This window comes from Balaenoptera physalus (assembly GCF_965194825.1).
Source record: "Balaenoptera physalus genome assembly, chromosome: 11".
In the NCBI taxonomy this organism is placed as follows: Eukaryota; Metazoa; Chordata; class Mammalia; order Artiodactyla; family Balaenopteridae; genus Balaenoptera; species Balaenoptera physalus.
The window spans coordinates 4,999,689-5,024,887 of record NC_138896.1 but is presented as its reverse complement, the minus strand read 5'-3'; the positions used below and the strand labels follow the sequence as shown (position 1 = coordinate 5,024,887).

At 48.2% G+C, this 25,199-nt stretch overlaps 1 protein-coding gene across 4 annotated transcripts; it reads left to right on the top strand.

The window, feature by feature from the left end:
• The first annotated feature begins 581 nt into the window (after window positions 1–581).
• LOC309637975 (uncharacterized protein) lies at window positions 582–24,980 on the top strand. 4 transcript variants are annotated; one of them, XM_082413440.1, is made up of 3 exons: window positions 582–1,733; window positions 20,672–20,724; window positions 24,543–24,980. In XM_082413440.1, exons 1-3 carry the CDS (start codon window positions 1,516–1,518, stop codon window positions 24,587–24,589), a joined length of 318 nt encoding a protein of 105 aa, XP_082269566.1. In that variant the 5' UTR covers window positions 582–1,515; the 3' UTR covers window positions 24,590–24,980. The 4 variants fall into 4 exon arrangements, 1 of the variants encoding a protein (XP_082269566.1); XR_014250892.1 differs by lacking the exon at window positions 582–1,733 and adding an exon at window positions 1,885–1,966; XR_014250893.1 differs by lacking the exon at window positions 582–1,733 and adding an exon at window positions 7,796–14,482.
• Window positions 24,981–25,199: the final 219 nt, after the last annotated feature.

The following is a 25,199-nucleotide window of genomic DNA, read 5'->3' as shown; positions in this document are numbered from 1 at the left end:
CATTGTTTATTTTGGAAAAAATATTAAAATTCCGTTAATCCTGCTGTAGTTGGTTGTCAGCACCAGAAAGTCTGGTCCGAGGCCTTCCGTAGTGAGGCCAGCTGGAGGGACAGCTCGGAGGTGCTGTCCAGTGTTTTCTCTCCTGCTGGGCTTATCTGCCAGCAAAGGTGCAGCTTATCACCGTGGATGTGTTCACCGGGCTGCTTCTGAACTTTAACCCACTGTTGCAACTGGGGTCACGGCAGGAGGGACAGGACCCAGGTCCCCGTGCAGCTCACCCGACTGTGGAACTGGCGTCAGCCCCGTGCTCCGACCTGCAGCCTGGGGAGGGGTGTCAGCCCCCCGCGGGCTGCGTGAGACGCAGCGGGAAGCGGGGGCTCCCTGGAGAGGCGAATGTGGTCCAGAGGGAGCGAGGCTTCCGTCCTCAAGGCTTTCCCGGGCGCCGGAGGGAGCTGCAGCGTTGCCCAGGCTGGTCACACCTTTTACCTCCCCTTCCAATCTGTCCACGTGTTCTGAGTCTGCGCTCCTCAGTTTTTACCCGAGTGCTGGGCCCTGGCTGATTTTGCTTCTTGCTCCCTTCGCCCTGTGATGGAGACACAAAACCAGCCGCGTTTCCCCTTCTTCGCCCCATGAAGGGGCCTCCTCTGCTCAGAAGGCGGGAGCAGCGTGCACCCACAAGCATGCAGCACCCAGGCGTGTTTCAGCGCGACAGAAAGAGCGGGACTTCCAGCCTCCCGAGCCCAGGCCTCTGTTTCAGGGCTGCGCCGGGGCTGGGTTAGCTCTATCCGCGTGCCGGGCCCTCCTCCCTCCCCTTACCTCTGCCACATGCCACTCCGCACTACCAACAGCCCAGCCGGGGGGAGAGTGGCTTTCTTGGAACGTATTGAGGTTTCAAACCTCCTTGGGGTAGAGGCATCAGAGCGGAGAGGGTGGGTGTATTCTTCCCAGCGTCACCAAAGCTGTCTCAACCCGGCCATGATATTTTGGGGTTTAAAGGCATCTGGAGAAGCAGGAGGGCAAACTTCCTCTGGGCGTGAGCGCTTCCATTCAGAATACTGTAATTTAAAATCTGTAGGTCCTACGCGCTCTCCTGTTATTTCCATGTGTGTGCCAAGTTTATAAAGCTGTCAGTCTCCATAACCTCAAGTGCACGTAGCTTTTTCCTTTTACTTAATTCGATTTTTGGTGGGAGGCACATGCGGACAGAAAGAAAGGTGCCCCATGCCCAGCTTCTCCATGCTGGCTCAGAGATTTGCTGAGGCGCTTGGGGTGAAGCCAGCCTCGGGCTCCTGTCTTCCGGGCAGGGAGGACCTGGACTGAGGATGGGGGCAGGGCAGAGAAGTGGAGACTGGATCTTGGCTTCTGGAACCCTCAGGAGCCACGCGGAGGGGCTAAGGGGCCTTTAACCCTTTCTTGTTTGTGCCAGCGAGCTTTTTACAAATCGTCCTTCCACAGCCCCACCCTCCCTCGCGTGGGAGCTGGCACGATTGGGGGAAAGTGGATAAACCTTCGGAGATGCAGAAGGCAGAGGGGGCCGGCCGCGGGGAGCCGATCAAGGGATGCTTTGGGCTAAGCTTCTGGGAACTTCCTTCTTGTTCCCTTCGCCCTCTGATGGAGACACAAAACCAGCCGCGTTTCCCCTTCCTCGCCCCGGTGAAGGGGCCCCCTCGGCTCAGCGCAGGAGCCCGCCGGCCCGCCGGGAGCTGTGGAGACACGTGGCTGCCACAGAGGCAGTGAGTCAGCGTCCGCCCGCCCTTGGAGGCCCCGCGAACCCACAAGGGCGATCATCCCCTGGGGTTAATATTAACCGTCCAGGCAGGCCCAAGGCAAACCCAGGGAGGGGGCGTGGCATCCCAGGGTGGGCGGGTGGGAAGAACCCGGAAGCCCGGAGTGCCCTTAACCAGGGCCCTTCAAACGGTCCAGCTTATCCCTCCTGAAATTCGTTTTCTCTTTCCCTGCTGCCCAGGTATTTAAGTGAAACGCTGCCTCTGGCTTGGCCCATGTTAGGGAGGGACCCGAGGGTCACAGTGTGTTTGTGATTTTTCAGAGGTTAAGAAGGGCTTTGGGGTCAGAGCTGGGTTAGAGGTCAAGGTCCATGGTTGATGGCCTTGGGAGGGCTCTTTTCTGAGCCTCCTATGAGGAAAACCAACTTCACAGTATGTATACTAGTACAGCACAGGGTAGGTAGCAGCTATTATCTTTCTTTTTATGAATGACTTTCCCTTGCCTCTTCCCCCAAGATGTGGCTTTCCTGCCACTTGGACCTGATAGGGGAACTTCTCAACAATTCTGCCATGAAACTTGTAGACGGGATTTTCAGCACGGTAACGGGTGGCTGGTTTCCCTTCCCTGGGTGGTGTGAGAGGGGAGGGTGGCTGTGTAAACAGAGGTGGGAGCGCCGCGCAGGGGGTGCTGTGCCGGGCTGCACCCACTCACCACAAGTGCTGCAGGAGCTGCACAGGGTTGATTCTCCTGTGGAGGGGCTTTCCTAAGCGATCCCGCACACACTGGTGGGCCTGAGATGTCTAGATTATGGGAAAACATCAGGCCTCTGACATTTGGAAAAGTGAATTCTGACAGTTGTGAGCCAGTACTGCAGTCCTGGGGATTTGGGCAAAAGGGTTGATGAAGTGCGGCCGTGTCGTGTCACAGCTCCTGTCCTTGGAGGCTTATCACCCACCGACAGATAACCAGGCCTGGCCAGATGACTCACGAGGGTGGCTTAACTCCTTTCGGGACTGTTCATGGCCAGCTCCGGGGAAATTGGGGGAAAACAAGCAAAAAAGAGGAAGATTTGTTTGTTTGCTCGACAAATATTTGCCGAGCACCACGATGTGACAGCCTGTTCTAAACCACAGAAGATGCAGAGCCCTGAGCAAGACCGGCAAGTTCCCAGTTGTCATGCAGCGTTCATTCCAGTGAGAGAGGACAATAAATAAATTAGGCGTGCAAGTAAATAAACAAGAGAACTCTGCAAGCGGTCAGCGCCCTGAAGATAGAGAACTAGGCAGTGGTTCTCAAATTTGAGCGTGCATCAGGCTCACATGGAGCTCCCGTTAAAACACAGGTGGCCCGGCCCTACCCCAGTGTTTCTGGCTCAGTGTGTCCAGGGAGGGGCCGGATAATTTGCCTTTCTAACAAGTTCTCAGGTGACAGTGACGCTGCTGGTCCCTGGACCACACTTTGAGAACCACTGACTAGGGTCTCTGTTTAAAGCGGTGGAGCGGGGGCTAGTTTAGAAACAGCTCAGGAAGGGTCAAGGATGTCAGGATTGTTCCCTTTCAGTTGGCCGGTGGTGGGGTGGGTGGGTAGAGGGGGTAGGGGGTAGGGGTGGAGGTTGTATGTTATTTGCAGTTCTTTTTGGAATGGACAGCTGCAAGGAAAGGAAAACAGAGTCTCTCTCATATCTCCCTTTACTTTTTTTTTTTTAAATTAATTAATTAATTTATTTATTTTTGGCTGTGTTGGGTCTTCGTTTCTGCGCGAGGGCTTTCTCTAGTTGCGGCGAGCGGGGGCCACTCTTCATCGCGGTGCGCGGGCCTCTCACTATCGCGGCCTCTCTTGTTGCGGAGCACAGGCTCCAGACGCGCAGGCTCAGTAATTGTGGCTCACGGGCCCAGTTGCTCCGCGGCATGTGGGATCTCTCCAGACCAGGGCTCGAACCCGTGTCCCCTGCATTGGCAGGCAGATTCTCAACCACTGCGCCACCAGGGAAGCCCTCCCTCTACTTTTGTCCCTGTTCAGATGAACATTTGGAATCTCATTGTTCTGGGGAGTTGGCCATCCGGCTGGCCTCAAGGCATGATGCTACCTTGTGGCCTAGAATATTTTCATCTATTTGTTAGTTCTCACGAAGCAGCAATTGAAAGCAGATCTGAGTCTCAACATTTCAGGAACATCACTGATACCAGTGGGAAGGAGATCTTTGTTCTGGTTGTAACCAGCTCTAGGGCTCCCTGGGCCCCTTCCTACCAGTTACCCATTGTGTAGTTGTGTTTTTGTAAAATAAAGACAGAAAGCATCATGGATTAATAGATCAGAATTGACCTGAGGGCAGAAGATAGAACTTCACCTTTCTATCTTCAGGGTCTAGCAGCATGCCTGCCCTAACGGTAAGCCATGCATGCTTGTCGACTGCAAATCTTCATTCAGTTATTTATTCACAACTAGGCACTCTGCTGTTTGCTGGGGTGTAAAAGGCAACGTCAGACGAGCCCTTGCTCTCATGGAGTTTATGGTGTAGGTCGGGGATGAGGACAGATGGATAGGTTGTTACCCTGTGGGGTGCTGCCTGAAATTCTATGCTAGGAGTGGGACAGGGTACTATGGAAACATATGGCCTAGGGAGATCAGGAAGGCTTCCTGGAAGAAGTGGCAGATAGCATGGGGGTGAGTGGGGTGGAGAGCAGGAGTGTGCATCTGCGTAGGCCCAGAAGTAGAAGGCACATTCCCTGACTGTCATCAGTTCAGGACAGTTGGGGTCAAGAACTGAGACTCGACCCTGAAGGGCATTATAGGTAGTGGTCAGTGTTAGGGCACATTGAGAAAGTGTCTTAGGGCTGGTTGTCCTAACTGGCTGGTTGCTATTTACCCTAAGTGTAAAGTCTCTGACTTATGTCCTGAATGGGAATTAGTCAAATACCCAGGTTGGGGAAACTTGCAGTGGTGGTGACGACTCTGTTTTGAGTTGGCTCTGTTTGCAGGTCCTGGTTCCCAGATTTCATCTCCTCTCACCTGTTGAGTAGGGAGGGCTGGGCAAACCAGTTTGGATGAAGGAAGAGGTTTGTTGAACTCTGCACCATCAAAGAGCCTTCTTGGGACACAAGTGACAGCTCTATTACAGTGTGGTTTTGGGGGAAAGATCGTGTCCAAAATGGTTGTTGAAATACTGAAATATAATTTTAGTGCCTGGCGAGGCATAGCTGGTTTCCTGTGAGCTCTGCTGTCTGCCTGCCTGCCTGGCATGTAGGTCCTGGCTGATGACTCTGTGACTTGGGGCAAGTCAGTTAGCCTTTAGGCACCTGACTTCTTTATAGTTACAAAATGGGGATAGTCTCAGCCTCTGTGAAAGTCGGGGAATGCTGTGTATAGAAATGGGATGGTGTTTGCGAAAACACTGGGCTTCTGGAGGAAAAGTTCAAACGTCCAGGACGTGGATTGTTAAAGACGTTTAGTTGGTATGGCAATGGTCACTGTATATGCTGTGTGTGTGTGTGTGTGTGTGTGTGTGTGTGTGTGTGTGTGTACTTAATGGTTAACTGTTCAGCCCAGAATCTGTATCTAGTTTATTTCTATAAAAATACTTTCTACTTGCTTTTATATAGACTTTCTTCTTTTTTATTTATAGAGAGAATAGTATGTTCAGAAACTTTAGGTTATTAAAACATCCCCAACAGAAAGAGAATGGGCCAAACACAACTTTTCCAGTTAATTCTCAATGTACTTGGAAAAGCAGCAGATTTTTAGGTAAAAGTTTGTGTTTTGTGTGAGAAATGTGTACCGTCTCAAAAACTCTTTGAATCCCTTATTTTCCTTTCAGAAGTGGTCCTTCTTGTAGTGATTGAGATTCCCCGGCGCACCCCGCCGCTCTCTGCACCAGGCTGCGCCCCCTTTGAAGAACTCGGGTCTTGTTCAAACTTGAAGATTGAATAACTCCCTCTGTCCTGATGGACTTGTTTTCTGGCCAGGCTTCCTCCTGATACAGCTGACCTGGATTTTCTTCCTTCCATTTGGGCTTTTTTGACCCTAAGAAATACTGAGGATCAGACTGGCGTTACCTGGAGGGGATGCATGCAGAATTTTCTAGCTGTTCAGGATGTTCTGTTTCTCAGGCTGGCTCCCAGGTTTGTTTAGCAGACATGAAAGAAACTCTCAACTCCGGACATGAGAGATCCTTTTCATGGGGTTTCTCTTTTTTTCATGCCTGATTTCCTTCCCATTTCTCTCTACCATTTTGAAGAATGGTATGGAAGGTGGAGAAAAGAACTTCTATGTTAAAGTGTGAGCTATGTGCTTGGTGCAAGAAAGAGGGAAATTACTAATTCTAAGAGGCTGATGCCAAATGCAAATTACAGTTTGTGGCTGAGAAAATAAACTCACCTTTTTTTTTTTTTTTTTCAAAAACCCTGAAGTCCAAACTGCAGATTCCTAAAGGGAAGCTAAGTGCCTTTGATCAGTCTTCGGAGGAAACATATTCACGCCAACTCCTGTTTTCTGTAGATGTCTTAAGGAAGTGTAATTGGAACCAGAGTTAAATTTCTGTATTCTCTTTTTTTTCCACCCGATGGATGAAAATTAGAGTTTATTCAATGTCAGTTATCGGGCTTCCCTGGTGGCGCAGTGGTTAAGAATCCGCCTGCCAATGCAGGGGATATGGGTTCGAGCCCTGGTCTGGGAAGATCCTACATGCCACGGAGCAACTAAGTCCGTGCGCCACGACTACTGAGCCTGCGCTCTAGAGCCGGAGCTCCACAACAAGGGAGGCCACCGCAATGAGAAGCCAGTGCACCGCAGCAAAGAGTAGCCCCCGCTTGCCTCAACTAGAGAAAAGCCCGGGTGCAACAACAGAGACCCAGTGCAGCCAAAAGTAAAAAATAAATAAATTAAAAAACAAAACAAACAGACAAAAAAAAAAAAAACCAGAGCCTTTAAAAATATATATATATATCAGTTATCTATGGTGTGTTTTTTTGTTTTTTAATGACAGGTTTTTAAACCAACTGTATATATAAAACATTATCATCTTAACATGTAATAAGTATAAAATTATTAATGAGATAATTTATATTCTTTTTTCATGCAAAATGTTAGAGACCCAGTGTGTGTTTCACAGTTACAGCACTTCGCAGTTTTGACCATCTGTATTTCACGTACTCAGTAGCCACCAGTCATCTGTGACTACCTGTGCAACAGCAGAGCAAGGGTAGGTATAATCTAGGTTAAATATAAGTATAGTTACAGATTAGTTACCTTAAAATGTAAAGAGGGCTTCCCGGGTGGTGCAGTGTTTAAGAACCCGCCTGCCAGTGCAGGGGACACAGGTTTGAGCCCTGGTCCGGGAAGATCCCACGTGCCGTGGAGCAACTAAGCCCGTGCACGACAACTACTGTGCCTGCGCTCTAGAGCCCGCGAGCCACAACTACTGAGCCCACTGAGCCCGCGCTCCACAACTACTGAAGTCCGCGCGCCTAGAGCCCGTGCTCCACCACAAGAGAAGCCACCGCAATGAGAAGCCCGCGCACGGCAACGAAGAGTAGCCCCCCTCGCTCACTGTAACTAAAGAAAGCCTGCGTGCAGCAACAAAGACCCAATGCAGCCAAAAATAAATAAATAAATAAATAAATAAAAATTATAAAAAAGAATCTGGTCTTAAAAAAAAAAGTAAAGAAAGCAGAGTGATATTCCAACATCTTCTGAGACAGAAAGATTTCATTGAAGGTAAACTCCAGGAATAATAGTGAACATCCACATTATTGGATATAGTTTTTTTTTTTTTTAATTAATTAATTAATTAATTTTCTTTATTTTACGGCTGTGTTGGGTCTTCGTTTCTGTGCGAGGGCTTTCTCTAGTTGCAGCAAGCGGGGGCCACTCTTCATCACGGTGCGCGGGCCTCTCACTATCGCGGCCTCTCTTGTTGCGGAGCACAGGCTCCAGATGCGCAGGCTCAGAAATTGTGGCTCACGGGCCCAGTTGCTCCGCGGCATGTGGGATCTTCCCAGACCAGGGCTCGAACCCGTGTCCCCTGCATTGGCAGGCAGATTCTCAACCACTGCTCCACCAGGGAAGCCCTTGATATAGTTTTCATTCAGTTTGAATTTAGGCTTAAATAACATAAAGTAAAATGAAATTAATTTAAAACGGAAAAAATGTAAGTTACAAAATTCAAGTAGAAAGTAACATTTGGTACATTTCTGTATTCTCTTAAAATCCAAACTTGGCTTCAAATGGAAGAGCGTTGCAAGTTCAATGTAATGCAGTTTATTTCGGAGTGTATGAGGTTGGCTCATCTTGGAGCATCAGTTCCTGTCTGAGCCAATATTGAAAGGCCAAGGGCCCAGACTAGAGCACCAGCCTCCTAGCTGGACTTCTCGACGTTAATTCTGCTTCCTCTAGGGCAGCCTTCAAACCACTACCGTGACTATATTTCCAAAAACCGGAGCTGATTGTGTTTTTTCCTCTTAATCTCCTTCAGTGGCTCGATGGCTCCCCAGGACCTGTCGCATCCTTTCCAGACTCCTTCACGTGCGGTCAGTTTCCAACTCTCTTCCCCAACTTCTATTGCTCTGGCTGTGGTGTACCTTTCCCACGCCTGCCAAGAGTCCCCTGTCCTGCCTTCCTCTGTCCTTCAGCATTCAGTCCTAGTGGCCTTTCCTCTTGGAAGCCCTCTGCATCTTCCAAACAGGATGTCACTCCTCTGGGCTTCTGCAGCCCCAGGGCTGAATTGCAGCATCACTGCCTTGTGGGAGATTTGAGGGTGAGGATGTGAGTGAGTCAGCCAGCTGAGGGTCTGGCTCAGAGCAGGTGGTGGTCAGTATTTGTGTCGAATCAATAAGGCAATGAATGGAATGGGCTGAGGGAGAATTCATGAATGAAATATGAAAGCATCTCATTAGAATGGGGGGCCCTCAGGTGGGACCGCCGAAACTTTAAGAAGAGTACTTATTCAGGTTGGCTGGTGCCTGACCCTGTGTGTCCCTGGACCAGAGTCCTTTCGAGGAAAATGGTGACTGTGGGTGGGAGACCCCTCAGTGGGGAGAGTGGGTGGGGAGGGCAGTGGCAGAGTTTGAGGCACTATGAAAAGGGTGTCTGGAGATGTTGGGAGATTTTGGAAAACTGAGGGAATATGTGATGTTTCAAGATGGAGCTGTTTGATTTTTGTGATTTTAAAAATCACACGATTTGCCAGAATTAGAAGAGAGGATTTTCAGAAAGCAAAAGATATCTGAGAGTGATCAGGCTAGAAGACTAGAGTCTGATTTTGGTCCCTCTCTTTTTCAGTTTTCTATTAGATTGTTAGCCAGTTGAAGTCAAGGTCAATGTTCAGATTTTCCAATTATTTTAATTGTAAGAGTGATGCATACTTGTGGTAAAAATAATGCACAGGTATACAGAAAAAAGATGAAAGTCCCCCCTCATAGGACTGCTACTAGCCTAGGTGGTATACTTGTGTGAATTTAGAAAAAGGCATTCCTGGGAATTCCCTGATGGTCCAGTGGTTAGGACAAGGCACTTTCACTGCTGGGGCCCAGGTTCGATCCCTGGTTGGGAAACTAAGATCCTGCAAGCAGTGCGAAGTGGCAATAAATAAATAAATAAATAAAAGTTAAAGGAGGCAATAGGGTTGTCTCTCAGGGGGAAAGAAGTACTGTAGATGACAATAAAAGACATTTCTTAAAAAAAAAAAAGAAAGAAAAAGAAAGAAAGAAAAAGGCACTCGTGCTGGCTGCCAGAAAATTGTATAACAATGAATATGCAAATCCATGATGTCTGCTGCATGAATGTCCCGTGCTCGGTCCACGCAACCATGTGTGGCCACCTCGTCTCTGCAGGCCTCCTGCAGCCCACTCCCCTCTTCCGAGGTGGCCAGGTCTTTATCTAGCCACGTACTCACATACATGTATGTACACGTGCATATATAAGCATATTTACATGCAGACACACAACTCATATATATATAGAGAGAGACAGGAGAAAGAAGAGGTTTATAGAAACAGGACCATATCCTACATGCCGCTTGGTCACTTGCTTTTTTCCCTTGACAATGTATCTTGAATATAATTTACTATCAATTTATATAAATCTGCCTCTTTCTTTCTAGTGGCTGCATGGTATTCCAGAGCATGGCTGTACTATATTTAGCCATTTCCCCGTAAAAGACACTTGGTTTGCATCCAGTTTTTTTTTTTTCTTACACACAATGATGTAACGTATGTGAATATCAGAAGTATGCATTTATAAATCCAGGTCTACTGCCATTTCTCCACCTCCCTGCCAACACTTATTATCGATCTTTTATATTTTTACCAGCTTGATGGAGGAAAAATGGCATCTCATTGCAATTTTAATGTTCCTGATTACTAGTGAGGTTGAGCATCTTTTCATGTATTTATCAGCTATTTGTGTTTCTTTTCTGAAATGCATATATTTATCCTTTGTATTATTTATTTATTTTTAAATTAATTAATTAATTAATTAATTTTTGGCTGCATTGGGTCTTCGTTGCTGCGCGCGGGCTTTCTCTAGTTGCGGCGAGCGGGGGCTACTCTTCGTCGTGGTGCGTGGGCTTCTCATTGCGGTGGCTTCTCTTGTTGCAGAGCACGGGCTCTAGGTGCGCGGGTTCAGTAGTTGTGGCACGTGGGCTCAGTAGTTATGGTGCAAGGGCTTAGTTCCTCCATGGCATGTGGGATCTTCCTGGACCAGGGATCAAACCCGTGTGCCCTGCATTGGCAGGAGGATTCTTAACCACTGCGCCATCAGGGAAGCCCTATCCTTTGTATTTTTCAAATTGACTTGTTTAATCTTTACTATGTATTGCTTTGCAATCATTTATTACATTATTTTGTTTTCAACATACACTCAATTCCTGTTAACTGCCCTGGAAATAAATGATGAAAGGTGAATGAGAAAGAATGCAGTCAGTTAGAGAGATCACAGCATTTTGGAGCAGAAAGGGGTGGTGGAGATTATGTTGTCCAAATGCCTTATTCTACAGATGAGAAAATTAGTATCTCAAGAGGCAAAAGATGTGTCATAGCTGGATAGTGGCAAGTCTGAAAATTGTTTCTCCTTCAAGTATCTTTTTTTCCTGTTTGTCGTCTCTTCATGAAACAGTGTTTATGAAGACTATCATGGGTTATTCTTTTCTGGGTATCGTGTCTTCTAAGCAAATCTTCGTTAATTTAACAGAAAGCACATGCAAATCTGTCTGTTGGCGGGGAGTGTAAGCTTTATTAGTCACATGGGAATGGCCCGCAAGATCCCTGTTTCCAGGCATAAAGCTAAAGCACAGTTTCTTAGATATTTCAAGTGGATGAAATGAGTAGGTTTTGTGGGGGAAAGGGGCATTGTATGTTGATGATGAAAAGGTATTCTCATTTTTAAAAAGGGGGAGGGGGTGCTAATAGACCCGCTGCCCACATATGAAGTTTCCAGTGGCTGTGCATTTTCGTTTTCCAATCCTTCCAGAATCCACGGTAAAGTGTCAGTAGAAATCATCTAATTCAGAAACCGCCTTCCTATGACATTTAAGAAAATACTGCATGTGATCTAGGGGTGCGCTTTCTGATATGCAGTACATTTGGCTTGCAGTGGAGATGGACGGAGTGTGAATCTTCTTTTAAGGAAAGAAAAAGAGTCAGCCTTCAAGTCAAGTTAGAGGCCAAAGCTGGGACTTCCCAGTTCAGGATGTGAGCAGGATGATGAAGAGTTTCCTCAGAGCTGGGGGAAAAAGGCAGGACTGACGGCAACGTGTCATGCCCTGCACATGGCTGGAATTTGAGGTGGATGAGTTTTCTTGGTCCTCATACAACATTACAAGGAAGAGAGGTGAGATGGGCAAGCAAGAATGTTCCCGGGCCTGTTGGCTGTATTGACCGGGATGGCCTGGGGCCACTCTTCCCTGCTCATATTGGACAGGAATTTGGGAAAGTGAAACACAGTTATTATCTGAATACTTGTCTGCAGCTCTGGGATTGGGGGCCGCCCTGAATTCACAGCAGATTCCAGACGCATCATCTCCCTTTCCTAAATCATGTGGCCACCATTCCTGAGTAATTCCTTATTATCAGTAAATTTCTACTCAGCGCTTATGTTTTCTCAATTATAAGATAGGGACGCTGCTGCTGCTGCTGATAAGACAGCTTGCTTGATTGAATCGGGATCCAAATAAGGTTTATGTTGTGGGGTCGGTTGACATGTTTGTCTTTTTCTATTTGGCCGCGCCGTGGGGCATGCGGGATCTTAGCTCCCCGACCAGGGATCAAACCTGCACCCACTGCAGTGGAAACGTGTGGTCTTAACCACTGGGCCGCCAGGGAAGTCCTGATATGCTTGTCTTTTTTAATCTATAGGTTCCCCTTTACCTTTTTTCCCTTGCCATTTTTCAATTTTTGCTTGTTTTTGAAGAAACCAGGTCATTTTTCCTGTGGAGTTTCCCACAGTCTTCATCGTGCTGACTAATGCCGAGGGTGTTGTTTATCATTTTGCTATGTCACCTACATTTCTGAACCTCCGGTTGGCGGTGAGATCTGACCACATCCGAGCGTGATTTGTTTTGGCACAAAACCCCACCTGGGAAGTGGTCTCGTTCCCTCTCTGACCTCACCTACCGCTCTCCTCTTGCTCATTCTGTTTCTGCCCTTGCCCTTGGCCTCGAACATTCTAGGCACTCTCCCTCCGCAGGGCTGTTGCATGGCTGCACCACTTGTTTCTCGCCTCCTTCGAGCCTTGGCTCAAATGTTCTCTTCTTGATGAGCACTGCCCTGGCCACCGATGGACCACACGTATCCTCAGACCAGCACTTCCGGTCATAGAACAGTGCCTGACACGTGGTGTGGTCCATACGTATGCATCAGATGAATTAAAGAAAGGGGGCAACTCTTCCTCCAGTCTTACTCTACCCAGGATGCCAATGGCAATCACAGCAAATGTGTACTGAGGGCCCACTCTGTACCAGGTATGCTGTGTACTGAATGCGGAGCTTATTTCAATGTCACAACAACATAAGGTAGGGCCTATCATTATCATCCTCCTTCTACAACCAAGTGTGGTGGGCACGAAGATGCGCTGCCCAGGTCCTCCAAGGAAAGGCTGGTAGCTCCAGCAGTGGGGAGTGCAGTCAGCAGAGAACCTCCAGCCATCAGCTTCTAGTTCAATGTCATGTGTACCCTGGGCCGTCCACAGTGATAATGGATCCCAGCAGGAGTACAAAAGCCTGGCCACCAAGGGACGGCTCTGATGGACCACATATGCTCCCGATGTCCCCACGGGGCGGGCTGAGGCTTTGTTGAAGTTCAGCATCTCTCTCTGCCCAAACTTGACTGCTCCATTTCCCTCTCTGCAGGTGTCCATTCTTAATAAGTACCCTGCAAACCAAACTCCATCTCAGCATCTACATCCTGGAAACCCCAACCTGTGACGCCAAGGAAACCAAAGCTCAGAGAGTGAGCTAACCTTCCCAAGGTCACAGAGCAGTGCTGGTAGAGGAGGGATTTTACAGAGCTGCGGTCTCTCTGATGGGATGCGCCATTTCTAGAAGCACCACACACCTCCCAGAGCCCTGAATTCGGGGCAGGACCATCGGCACTGTGGTTCAGCTCTGTTTTGAGTTTTGGCTGTTTCGGTGAGGCAGCCTATCAACGTATCACGTGTTTCTATAGGAAACTGGATTCTTAGTCACAGATGGTGAACTACATTGCAACTTAGAAAGACAAGTTGTCGATTTCCTGTCCAGCAACCAGGAAAAGGTTCATGGAGGGGTCAGAAGTGTGATGCCTTCGAGAAGCACGGTGTTGGCTGGGGCAGCAGGTGTGGGAAGAGGGCCAGGCTGAGACCAGGGGTGGGTGGACATGAGGAGGGCAGGGAGGGGCCCCATGGAGAGTCTGGAAAGTGAGCAGAGGACTCAAGTGTTGTGCAACTGGGAATCTCTGAGCTTCTTATGGGGGGTGTAATCTGATGAGAGTGATGCTTCAGCAAGATAAACGTGATGCAGGGGGTGGGCTGGAGGAGGGGAAGACTGGGGCCAGGGAGACAAGTGAGGCCAGGGAAATAGGGGAGTGGTGACGTGGGCTTAGGGACATCGGAGATGCAGAGACAGGGACAAAGCAAAGAGACACCATCAAAGGAAAAATGACATGGCTGGGGGAGGGGGTGAAGAAGGAAGAAGCAAGTTAAAGATGGATTCCTGCCATTGAACTTGGAAATGTGTTTAATTATACGAGTAATGGAAGAGATCAACACAGCCAGCAGATTCTGTTTTCACCTATCAGCGTGGCGTTCTCGGTGTCTCCATGAGAGTACCCCGAGGTGTTTTAGGGTTTGTGGAAATAGATGTTCTTACAGTCTCCGGTGGGAACAGTGCAACCATTTCAGAGTTCTGACAAAAAACCTTAAAAACAGTGGTGTTTGATTTCCTCATTTCAGTAAATTAACGTGTGGGGAGTGGAAAGAAAAGATGAAAGGGATCAGCGGGAGTCCCTGTGGGTCCCTGCTTTCGTCCTTGGAGCTCTGGTGGCCTCAGGACCATAAACCTCATCTCATCTCCTGGCCCCCTGGGGTGGGTCTCTACCCTGTGTCCCATAGCACTGGTTACTTACTTTTTCTTTAACCACTGGCGTCACTTTGTGATCTGTTTATGTTTTGTTCTTCCCCGCTAGACTTTGGAGTCCTCGGGTCAGGGGCTGTGTCATGACTTTGTGTGTTTCTCTAATGACCTTGTGTGTCCCTCTCGCCTTGCACGGAGAAGGCATAGGTCACGTACTTGGTGAGTGAGTGACTGAAGGTTAAGTCGTGAGCAATGGCTTATCTTCAAGACTGGCTTCCAGAACTTAGCAGCACCTGCAGGCGACAGGTGTGTGTGTGTGAGTGTACAGGGCAGGGAGGCTATTGTCACACAGCTTTACCAGTGTCCTGATGACTCCTAGAACAAGTTTCCGGTTCCTTTGTTCAGCTACAGGGTGTAGCCCATAGGACTTTTCTCCGTGTTTCCTTAAGAAGTACAGGCATACTGAATTTTACCGCGCTTTACAGCTGTTGCGTCTTAAACAAATTGAAGGTTTGTGGCAACCCTGTGTTATCAGATGTTGCTTAGCTTTTTTTTTTTTTTTTAAAGCAAAAAAGTATATTAAATTAAGGTATGTACATTGTTTTTCTAGACCTAATGCTATTGGGCACTTAATAGACTACAGTAGAGCATAGACATAACTTACATGCACTGGGAAACCAAAACACTCGTGTGACTTGCTTTGTTGCGATCCTTGCTTTGTTATGTGGTGTGGAACCCAGCCCTGGTATCGCCGAGGTCTGCCGGTATGTGTGTTCTTCTGGTCCTGTCTGGCTTCTGCTCTGGGTCCAGGTGGAACTCCCTTCCAGCTCATTTGCCACAGAAGGAAAAAGAGCCCTTTAGAGCCTCAGTCCAGGGCAGGCGTTTCCCAGGTGGGACCTAACCAAACCTTTCTTCTTTCTTTGGGCTCCTCTTTGATCTATTGTTTCATGGAAACTGGAGGTCCCTTGAAGAATCCTCCCTTGTTTACCCACTAGCAATGAACCCTTAACAACAAACCACATTTTCCAGAGTCCTCCAGCTTGAGCCGAGAGTCTGAAGGCTGTGGTGACGGCCGCAGAGGTGGTGGGAGAGGTTATCTGGCTTAGTGTGGGCAGGTGTCCCCCTGCTGAGGATGCAGAGGCTGGCGGTGGGGACCACTGGTTCGTGATTGGCTCGGGAGGAAAGCAGGGCAGGGTGATGGTTGGAAGGAGGACGAGATCAAGGGGAGATTTTGCATTCAGAAGACGGCGTTGTGCGTGTGCAAAGCTAAAAATCCACGTCCGTGAACATTTACTGGACTCTGGTCAAGGGAGAGCCACAGGGCACAATGATAGGATCCCAAGGGAAAAGCAAGCTAGGGGGTGGGGACGTGAAGGGGGGCTCAGTGGATAAAGTGAGGGCAGGGAGTGAGCAGAGAGGCACGAGGCACAGCTCTGGAGAGAGAGATAAGCCTCATGGTGTGACAGCAAATTTCCCCGTGAGATGATAGAATCCATGTTACGGAGCCTCAGTGTGGTTGGCGGGAAGGGTGTGTCTCCCCTGGGCCCCCATTAGAGTCACCTGGGGAATTTAAAATACACTGATTTGGGCTCTTTTCCAAAAGAGTCTAATGTAATTGGCCTGGGGTTTGGCCCAGATGATTCTAATGTGCCAGCTGGTTAGGAATGACTGCTTTAGACTTTGGAAAGGGGGTGGTCCTTCTCCTGGAGGCGGGGAGGAGAAGACGGCTGATGGGGACTTGAGGATAGGAATATGTTTATCATATATTTTCCTAGTTCTTTCAATCACACTTCTCAGTCTCTAAGTGCAGACGAATCCCCTGGGCATCTTGCTGAAATGCAGATTCTGATTTGGTAGGGCTGGGTGGGCCCTGAGACTCTGCATTTCCCACACACTCCCATGGGGTACCACTGCTGCTGGACCCCACTTTGGTTAGCAAGGCTTGAAGTTGACAGAGGGTTTTGCGTTGACCCTCTTGTTTTGCGTATGACTTACGCTATGGCCTGTAAGACATGGGTCTTACCATCCTGATTATACAGGTGAGGAAAGGAGATCAGAGAAGGGCAGGAAGAGCAGCGGAGGGTGGCCCCGGGCAGCCATGTCTGGTGAGCAGATGCCTTACATCCGCTGCCCATTTAACCCATCTCCTCAGATCACACACAGGAAGTGGGGAGCTGAGGTCTTCCGACTACAGGTGTGGAGCCCCTTGTTCTGCACCCCAGCAGCCTTCACCAGGACACGAGAGGACATTGTTATTGAAAGGGAGAGTGAGTAGGGATGGGAGCTTAGGGAGAAAGAAGAACCTCTGGAGATGCTGTTGTGGGAATCAAGGGACTTCCCTGGCGGCCCAGTGGTTAGGATTCTGCACTTTCGCTGCCGAGGGCGTGGGTTCGATCCCTGGTCAGGGACTAAGATCCCGCAAGCTGCACGGTGCGGCACCCCCCAAAATGGAGCTGCTGTTATGGGGATCGGACAGTGGAGAGAGGCTGAGCAGGGGTCAGAGCAAACTTGTCGGCCTTTATGAGTCAGCAGTGGATCAGAACCTTCCGTTCCATTAAGGGGATGTCTGCATCCGTGCCCTGAATGGAGACCAAGAAAGCACATGGGTGGACTCGTGCAGCCCGGGTGATGAGAAGGCTTATAACCTAGGACAGGTGTCATTAAACTTGACCCTGTATCAGAATCACCTGGAGGGCTTGTTAAACACAGAGCTGGGCCCCAGCCGGGGAGTTTCTGACTCAGGAGGCCTGGGAGGGCCTGAGGATGTGCGTCTGGAACAAGTCCCCAGATGCTGCTACTGCTGGTCTGGGGACTGCACTCTGAGAACCGCTGGCCACAGATGCCCGAAGGACAGTGAGGTCAGTCAGAGCCAGAGTGGGCTGTTGAACCAAGTGCCTTTTAGTGATGAAGTCCGGGCTGGGAAAGTTTAAAAGAGGGCAGAGTTGACGGTTTGCTGGATTTATACCACTCAACGTGGTATACATTGGCCAAGTTTCATGCCACGTCCTCATGCCCTCCTGTGGCATCCATTGGGCGTGGAGGAAACTCCTGGCTCTCCGAGTAATGGTGGTGACCCGGGGGAAATCAGACTTCTCAGAGGAGAGTTCGGCTTCTGCAAAGGTGAAGAAAAGGAGGGAGGCATTGAGAAACAAGGTTTGGGCATTTGCCCTGATGGAGCAGGAGTTACCGTCAAAGGGAACAGCCGCAGATGGCACGCCTTGTGGGTCTGAGGGGCAGGATGGGAGCCCCAGAAGGTGGGGCTGGGGGGCGGACCAGGGGCGCTGACGGGGGGATGGTCGTTCATCACCCAGGTGACGCTACCTCCTCTGGCAGGTGTGGCTGGCCTTCCAACCAACATGCCCTCCCATCACCTCACTGGATGCTCCTGGCATCCCTGCCAGTGTGTGGAGCAGGTATGGTCACTCTCAGCTCATGGATGAGGAAATAACCACAGGGAAGTTTCTGTCACTTGCCGGAAGAGGCTAAGACAGCAAGAACTCAGGTCTTCCTGCTCTGGGGCCTGTGGTGGTCCTGGGAGCTGGTGAGGGCCACAGGCTGCTGTATTCTGAGCACAGGCCTGGGCGTGACTCAGTGGACACAGCGGGAAGCGAGGCCCAGTCGTGGCTCAGGGATGGACCCCGGTCCCTGGGAGGGATGCTTGCTGAGTTAGTTTGGTTATTTCAGGTGATGGAGAGTGGAGACTGAGACCGGTTGCTGCAGGTGATGGGGGTTTGGTGGAGGGACACCCAGAGACGGGGTTTTGGGGGAGGTGGGAGACGCTTCCGTAGGCCTCTTGGGGAACGGGAAGGTTGTTCAAGGTTGAGTGTTACCCTGGCGACCAGCTGTTCTCCGCTCAGAAATGGTGACTTCCCCCCATTGTGGTACTTCCGCTCTCTCCCCGCTGCTCTCCTGCTGCTTCAAACTCTCTTCTCTCTGCTGTCTCGTGACTCCTGCTTTCTGCAGGCTCTCTATTTCCTGTTACCATCTACTCCCTGTTGATCCTCTCGATGTGTGTTATATTCAGAGATCCTTAACAATAAAGACCTAGTTTGGGGATGGGCCTGGGAATGGGGTCACAGTGCCTTCTCGGGCTGGTCTGTAGGTGGCTACTTTGGGGTAAGGCCTGACACCTGGTCCGGTAAGCCGAGGCCAAGGTGGCAGGGCGAGATGACGCAGAGCAGATGCTGCAGCTGCCCGTGGGCGGGGCAGGCCCTCAGAGCAGCACGCCCCATACCTTGCAAAAGCAAAGCAGAGCCTGTTCTAGGGGGATTTGAGAAGAACTGGAACACTAGGCAGATTTCCAGAAATTCCAGGATTTCCAGACAAGGGGAATGAAGAGAAGATTTCATTTTCTCGAACTGAAATATTGGGCAGGGGTGTGGTGTCTGGAGAAACCCCCGAGACCACAGGTGGGTGAAATAGTGGACAGAGTTGGATGAGGTCAAGGAAGATGATGATAAGTATCAGAGGGCTGGGTTAACGGTCCATAAACGCCTCCTGCCTGGGGTCGGTCCTGGTTCTGGACACTAAGGCCGGACTGGGCTCACGAGCACAGCAGTGGGAATAGGACGGCTAGGGTCAGTGATGGACTGACCAAGGCCACAGTGGACAAGCGCAGATGGACCCACATGCAGGAAACCACAAAAACATCATGTCTACGTGGAAAAGGTGAGACTTTACACGTAACACACGCTGTCGGGACCTGTTCCCAAATCAAGAGAATTCTGTTCTCATTTGTAAACTCCTAAGTGCTAGCAAAAGCACCTAATCTGTGAACACTTTTTTCCCTTTTTTTTTGGCCAAACCACGAGGCTTGCAGGATCTTAGCTCCATGACCAGGGTTCGCACCTGGACCCCCAGCAGTGAAAGCACTGAGTTCTAACCACTGGATCCCCAGGGAATTCCCAACATATTTTTAAAATTTCATTTATTTTTTATTTTTTAAAAATTTTATTGAAGTATAGTTGATTTACAATGTTGTGTTAATTTCTTCTGTACAGCAAGGTGATTCAGTTATACATATATATATATACATTCTTTCCCATTATGGTTTATCACAGGATATTGAATATAGTTCCCCGTGCTACGCACTAGGACCTTGTTGTTTATCCATTCTATATATAATAGTTTATACCTGCTAATCCCAAACTCCCACTCCATCCCTCCCCCAACGCCCTCCCCATTGGCAACCACAAGTCTGTTCTCTATGTCTGTGAGTCTCTTTTTGGTTCGTAGATATGTTGATTTGTATCATATTTTAGATTCCACATATAAGTGATATCATATGGTATTTGTCTTCTCTTTTTGACTTAGCTTAGTATGACAATCTCTAGGTCCATCCATGTTGCTGCAAATGGCATTATTTCATTCTTTTTGATGACTGAGTAATATTGTGAACATATTTCTAAGCAGATTCTTACCCAAGGGGTTAAACTAGGTGTCATGGTCAGAGGCACAGGATAGTGGTCTTAGGAGGGGGCGGCAGTGGGTGGTGAGTCCCCTGAGAACGTTCCACAGGGGCTAAAGGGTCGCTGACCCTCTCCTGCTCAGGGGCTGCAAGCATTGGCTTGGGGTGGAGGTAGGGGTTGGACCCATGGGCTTTGGGGACCCTCCTCACTCTGATGCCATTTGGCTTCAAGGCCCCGGGTTCTGTCTTTGCCAGGTCTGCCGTTCAAAGGGCCGCCTCATCTCCTCCTTCCAGGAGCAGGAGGGGCCTTCAAAGCCAGTCCTGTTGACTACCCTGCTGTCCCACAGGTATATAGCAACTCATTCAGGATGCACAATTGTCTGAACGAAACATAATTTGAAGCAAATACACAGTGAATATGGTATATGTGTATGTTATAGCTATTTCTCATAAAGCTTCTCGAGCCAAAGTGAACTAAAGTCAGAGCAAATGTGGGACTTCCCTGGTGGTCCAGTGGGTAAGACCCCGTGCTCCCAGTGCAGGGGGCCCAGGTTCGATCTCTGGTTGGGGAATTAGATCCCACATGCTGCAACAAAGAGTCTGCATGCTGCAACGAAGATCCCGCGTGCCACAACTAAGACTCGGTGCAGCCAAAATAAATATAATTAATAAATAAATATATAAATATTTTTAAAAAAGAAACGGTACATTAAAAAAAATAAAGTCAGAGCAAGTGTATTCTTTTAAAGTCCCTTTGAGGGTGATGACCGATGTGGCCCTCTGTCTGGGCTATAAACACCTAATCCACCCCCAGAGAAAAGAAAAGGAAAGGAAAAAGAAAAACAAGGTCCTTTTGTCCTGCATTGGCCCTGCTCTGATTATCCTGCACTGGGCTAGTTCTGTGTGTCCTGCCTGTTTCTCCTGTCAGACTATGGTTCTCTAAGCAGCATCCATGCCTTTTCATAATGGCTTCACTTTGCGTTGTCTGTCTCTTCACACAGATTGTGTCTTCCGGATCCGTGGCACCAGTGGACCCTCATACTTTTCGAGGAACGTGAGTGGGCATTATCGTGACACACTCATTTGGTTGGTGAGGGTTAATCACCACACCTCCGGGGAGGTGAGATGCAAGAGAGGTTGTGAGTACTATAGGTGAGCTTTGAATCCTGGCTCTGTGGTCTTACTCAGGGTGTTTTATTTTTCCAAGCCTTGTTTTTTTCATCTATGAAAAGATAATAAATATTTACCTGATAAAATTACGGTGAAGCTTGAGATAGTAGTTCTGTATGTAAGACTTTTAGTACAGTACCTATCACATAGCAAAAGCTAATGAATGTTGGGTCTTGGGTCTTGCTCCTGTGTGATCTAATTCATGATTATTTATTGAGCAGTTACTACGTGCTAAGCCTTGTGTTACGTGCTCTGACCTAGTTAATCTTCACGAACTGTAAATATTTTTTTCCTTTCTATTTTATAGATGAGGAAATGGAGCCCCAGAGAGGTTAAGCTCTTAACTGAGGTCACCCCAGTGTCAAGTGACACAGCCAATATTTAAATCCACGTCTTGGTAACGTTTATGATTGTGCTTGTTGCCATTATGCTAAGTTGCCTCTCCTTAGGGCTTGAGCTGAGTCCTGGATTTAAAAGGAGGCAAGAACGATGGTTAGGGTCTGCCCTAGTGACTTGGGCTAACTTTGCCACTCTGGTTTGCTTGTGAGCCACGCAAGACTGCAAAGGAAATATGAGTTATGGCTACAAGAGAGTCAGTGAACAAGCTCCCAAGGCCTTCCTGCCCCGAGATCTGTGGTCATTTCTGCCCTTAGCGAGTAAGCAGACTTCCACTGCCTGGGCTGCATCTGCACGCCTGGGGCTACCCACCTCCTGTGAAGCAAGTCGTCTGTTCCTGGTGTGGTTTCCGCCGCCTCAGCCAGACCCAGGTCCCCTGCACACAGAAGATGCTCAAGAAATACCACCTACGAGTGAAAACCTGCGTGATGAAGGCTAAGCCCCATATTTTATGTACATTGTATGTCGTTTTGAAGAGAAGATTTGAAGGGATGCAGAAAAGAATTGTGGACCCTGACCAGAAGGGACTTTTGCAAAAGCATTTTGTTTAGAGGCCTGAAGGGAGCTGATATTAATAATATTGGCTACTTATTAGGTATTCTTCCAGATGCCTTCAGCATCTGTCCTTATTAAATCCTCCCAAAGCTGTGATTATAATGACCCTCTTTGAATATAGAGTGTGTTTTAATTACTGGTCATGGTATCAACTGTGATCTGTCCTTCCACCCGCAGCAGGACTCTCTCTCCCTCTCCAGGCCCCTCCTGTTGAGAACTCTGCCCTCTGAAATTACAATTATTTCCCCCACTGGCAGTCTGAGAGTACAAGGTTCAGAAACTTGCTGTTGCCCAAGATCACATAATGAATTTCACGGCAGAGTCAGGATTGAAATGCACGCCTGTCTAGATTTCCCCACCAGCACTCACTGCCATATACTGTTTAATGAACTGAAACTTAAAGAGAACTGGATTTATTTTTAACTTACTGTTGCCTAGTGCGTCACCCTCGAGGAGTCTTTACGTTCCCTGTCTCCCACCCAAAGGAAGGCTGTCTTCACCAGGCCAGTCCCTCAGACTGAAGTGGGAGCTTCAAAGGAGCCAGAGTTCGGGGTCTTTGGAAGGAGCTTGGGGTCAAGGTTATATCTGATACAGAGTGAGCTCGCTACCCTGAAAACATTTGAATCGATAGTTTGCAAACATATTTCTGGCCACAAGCAAACAGGAGGAGAGTTGGGAAATTAAACTGGCACAGAAGCAAGTCAGATTTTGGGAACATGTAATTTTTAGGAGTCTGAACTTTGGGGTGGAAATATTTAAAGAATTGAGTGGACTTACTTTCAATTTCAGTGAGACGTTTGGCAGTACGTGAGCCAAACCTGAATTGGATTATTAATCCTGTATTCTCAATGTGTGGCTTTGTTTGCACACGTCCTTAGCGTGGAATAGATGTACAAAGAGTGCTTGTTGAATTGATGAAAAACGTAGCCTTGCCTGCTTAATTTTCTATTCTGCTAAAATATATATAACATAAAATTTACCATTTTAACCTTTTTTAAGCATACAGTTCAGTGGTACTAAGTACATTCACTTTGTTGTGCAATCATCACTACCATCCATCTCCAAAACTTTTTCGTCTTCCCAAACGGAACCTCTGTCCCCATTAAACACTAACTCCCCATTCCTCTATCCTCCCAGCCCCTGGCAACCACCCTTCTCCTTTCTGTCTCTATGGATTTGATTACCTCTAGGGACCTCATATCGGTGGAATAAGGTAGTGTTTGTTTGTCCTTCTGTGATGGCTTATTTCACTGAGCATAATGTCCTTAAGGTTCATCCATGGTGTGGTGTGTGTCAGGATTTCCTTCCTTTTTTCAGGCTGAATCACATTCCACTGTATGAATACATCCCATTTGGTCTATTGATTCATCAGTGGATGGACACTCAGGTTATTTCCGCTTTCTGGCTACTGTGAATAGTTCGGCTATCATCACTTCCAGCTTATGGATCAGGCCCCTGTCATTTCTTTGTTTTTCTTTTTTTGTTTGTTTGTTTTGTTTTTTGGATGCACCATGCGGCCTCTGGGATTCTAGTTCCCCAACCAGGGATTGAACCCAGGCCCTCGGCAGTGAGAACGAGGAGTCCTAACCACTGGACCACCAGGGAATTCCTAGGCTCCTGTTGTTTCTGTTCGAGCCCCTGCCTTCAGTTTTGTCTGCTTGTTTTCCTGTGCTGTGTCATCTTTAGCACTGAGGGTTCGTACGCTTTCCAGTCTCCCAGCAGAGCACTTTGGGGTCCCCTTTTCAATATTGTATTGTGAAGCCAAACAAAAAATGATTGGAAAGATGTCTCTGACAATAAACTTGTGGCAAAGCTACTTTGCTTCCTACTTTGCTTCCATTTGCTATGAAATCGCCCACTTTTAATTCCATTTCAGCTCACGTCAAGCCGTTGAGTTTCTGTTTACTCGCCAATGTGTGATTTGCAGGGGAATGACCCACTCGGGCACGATGCTGGGCTCCTGGCGCTCCCGTGCCTTTGTGACATCCTGCACATGTTCGCTTGAGACTGGCAGCTGCCCTGCCACATCGCTCTGTCACTTCCTTCCCTGGATTTCAAATTGAGCTTCTAAAGCCCAGAGCAGCCGCATGGTTGAGGTCATTAAAAAAAAAAAAAAAAGAAAAAGAAAAAGATCAGCGCTTAAAGAATAGCTCAGTTCTATTTAACTCTCTCTAAAAAGGTTGGCTTTATTCAGGTCTCAACCTTAATGCCCCCTGAACCCTTCCATCCGGGTATCTTTCTACGTTTGGTTTTCCGAGCCCCACGCGCTCAGTTTGGGGGGCGGGGCGGGGCGGGGCGGGGGGAGGGGTGGCCCTGCCTTGTCCTTCATCACAGTAAAGTTATTCTGGGTCCCAAAAAGCCTCATAAATCTGTTCCCCAGATGGAAGTCTCCATAAAAGGTTCCTCTCTTTGCGTGAGTCTCAAATTTCCCTTTAACAAATGAATAATCACATGGATGAGGTAAATTGCAACACCCCCCCAAAAGAAGTTTTTAAAAAAGCCAGCGCAGTTGTGAGTTCTGACCTCCCTTCTTAGTTTACGAGGAGCCACGTTTGTAGCAGGTTAACCTGCGATTCCTCAGAAACGGAAGTCAAGGCCATTCACCAACACGCAGATTTGAGTAAGCAAATGTCACCAAATGTCAACATTTCAATTATTTATTTCTTAAAAGGAATTTCATAACACGAGTTTGAGTTTATTGGAGTCGTTTATAAGAGCTGAAGATTTAATTTTTCTTTTCTCCCGGTGAAGGTAGACCTGGAGGCCAAAGGCATGGGGACCACAGTGTGACCTTGTGAGTGAAGACAGTGACCTTGGATGAAGAACAGGATCTCGGGTGCTGGTCACGGGTCTCTGCCCTGGTGTGTTAGGACTGGTGGCCTGGCTATGGGACGCCATAGGACACTGCCTGTGATACCTTGCAGGATGGCAAGCTTGGACGTCCTCTAAATCGGAAGCTTGGAAGCAGCCCACAGGCCTTCATTTCCCCCTCCCCACCCGGGCAGCTGGGGCTGGATTTTCCCTCTGCCTGGCGCTGCTTCTTTCATCGTGGATATAAAAAAACAGGCAGACCTTTTTCTACCTGGTACACAAGTCTCTTGGCCTTTTATGATTTTTTTTTTTATTATAAAAGTACCACATGTTGATTGAAACAATTTTAAACAATAAAGACCGGCATAAAAAAACCCATTCAATCCTCTCCCCTCCTTTCTTCCAGTTTCTCCTCCATCTTCGCAGAATTGGATGTGATTTTTTTGATTTCCTATTGTACAGAAATGCAAATCATATGTCATATTGTTTTATATTAAAGAAGTGGAGTCCTACAATACCCATTATTTTGCAATCTGTTTTTCACTTAACAATGTAGCATGGCTATCTTCCCAGATCAATATATCGAGGCCTAAATCA

Bases quoted from the DNA above. Each gene is read 5' to 3' on its own strand.
- LOC309637975 (XM_082413440.1), top strand. From the start codon at position 1,516: ATGCAGAAGGCAGAGGGGGCCGGCCGCGGGGAGCCGATCAAGGGATGC. The intron at 1,734-20,671 runs GTGAGTCAGCGT...CTCTTCACACAG, and splicing joins ACGTGGCTGCCACAGAGGCA to ATTGTGTCTTCCGGATCCGT. The intron at 20,725-24,542 runs GTGAGTGGGCAT...CTCCCGGTGAAG, and splicing joins CCTCATACTTTTCGAGGAAC to GTAGACCTGGAGGCCAAAGG.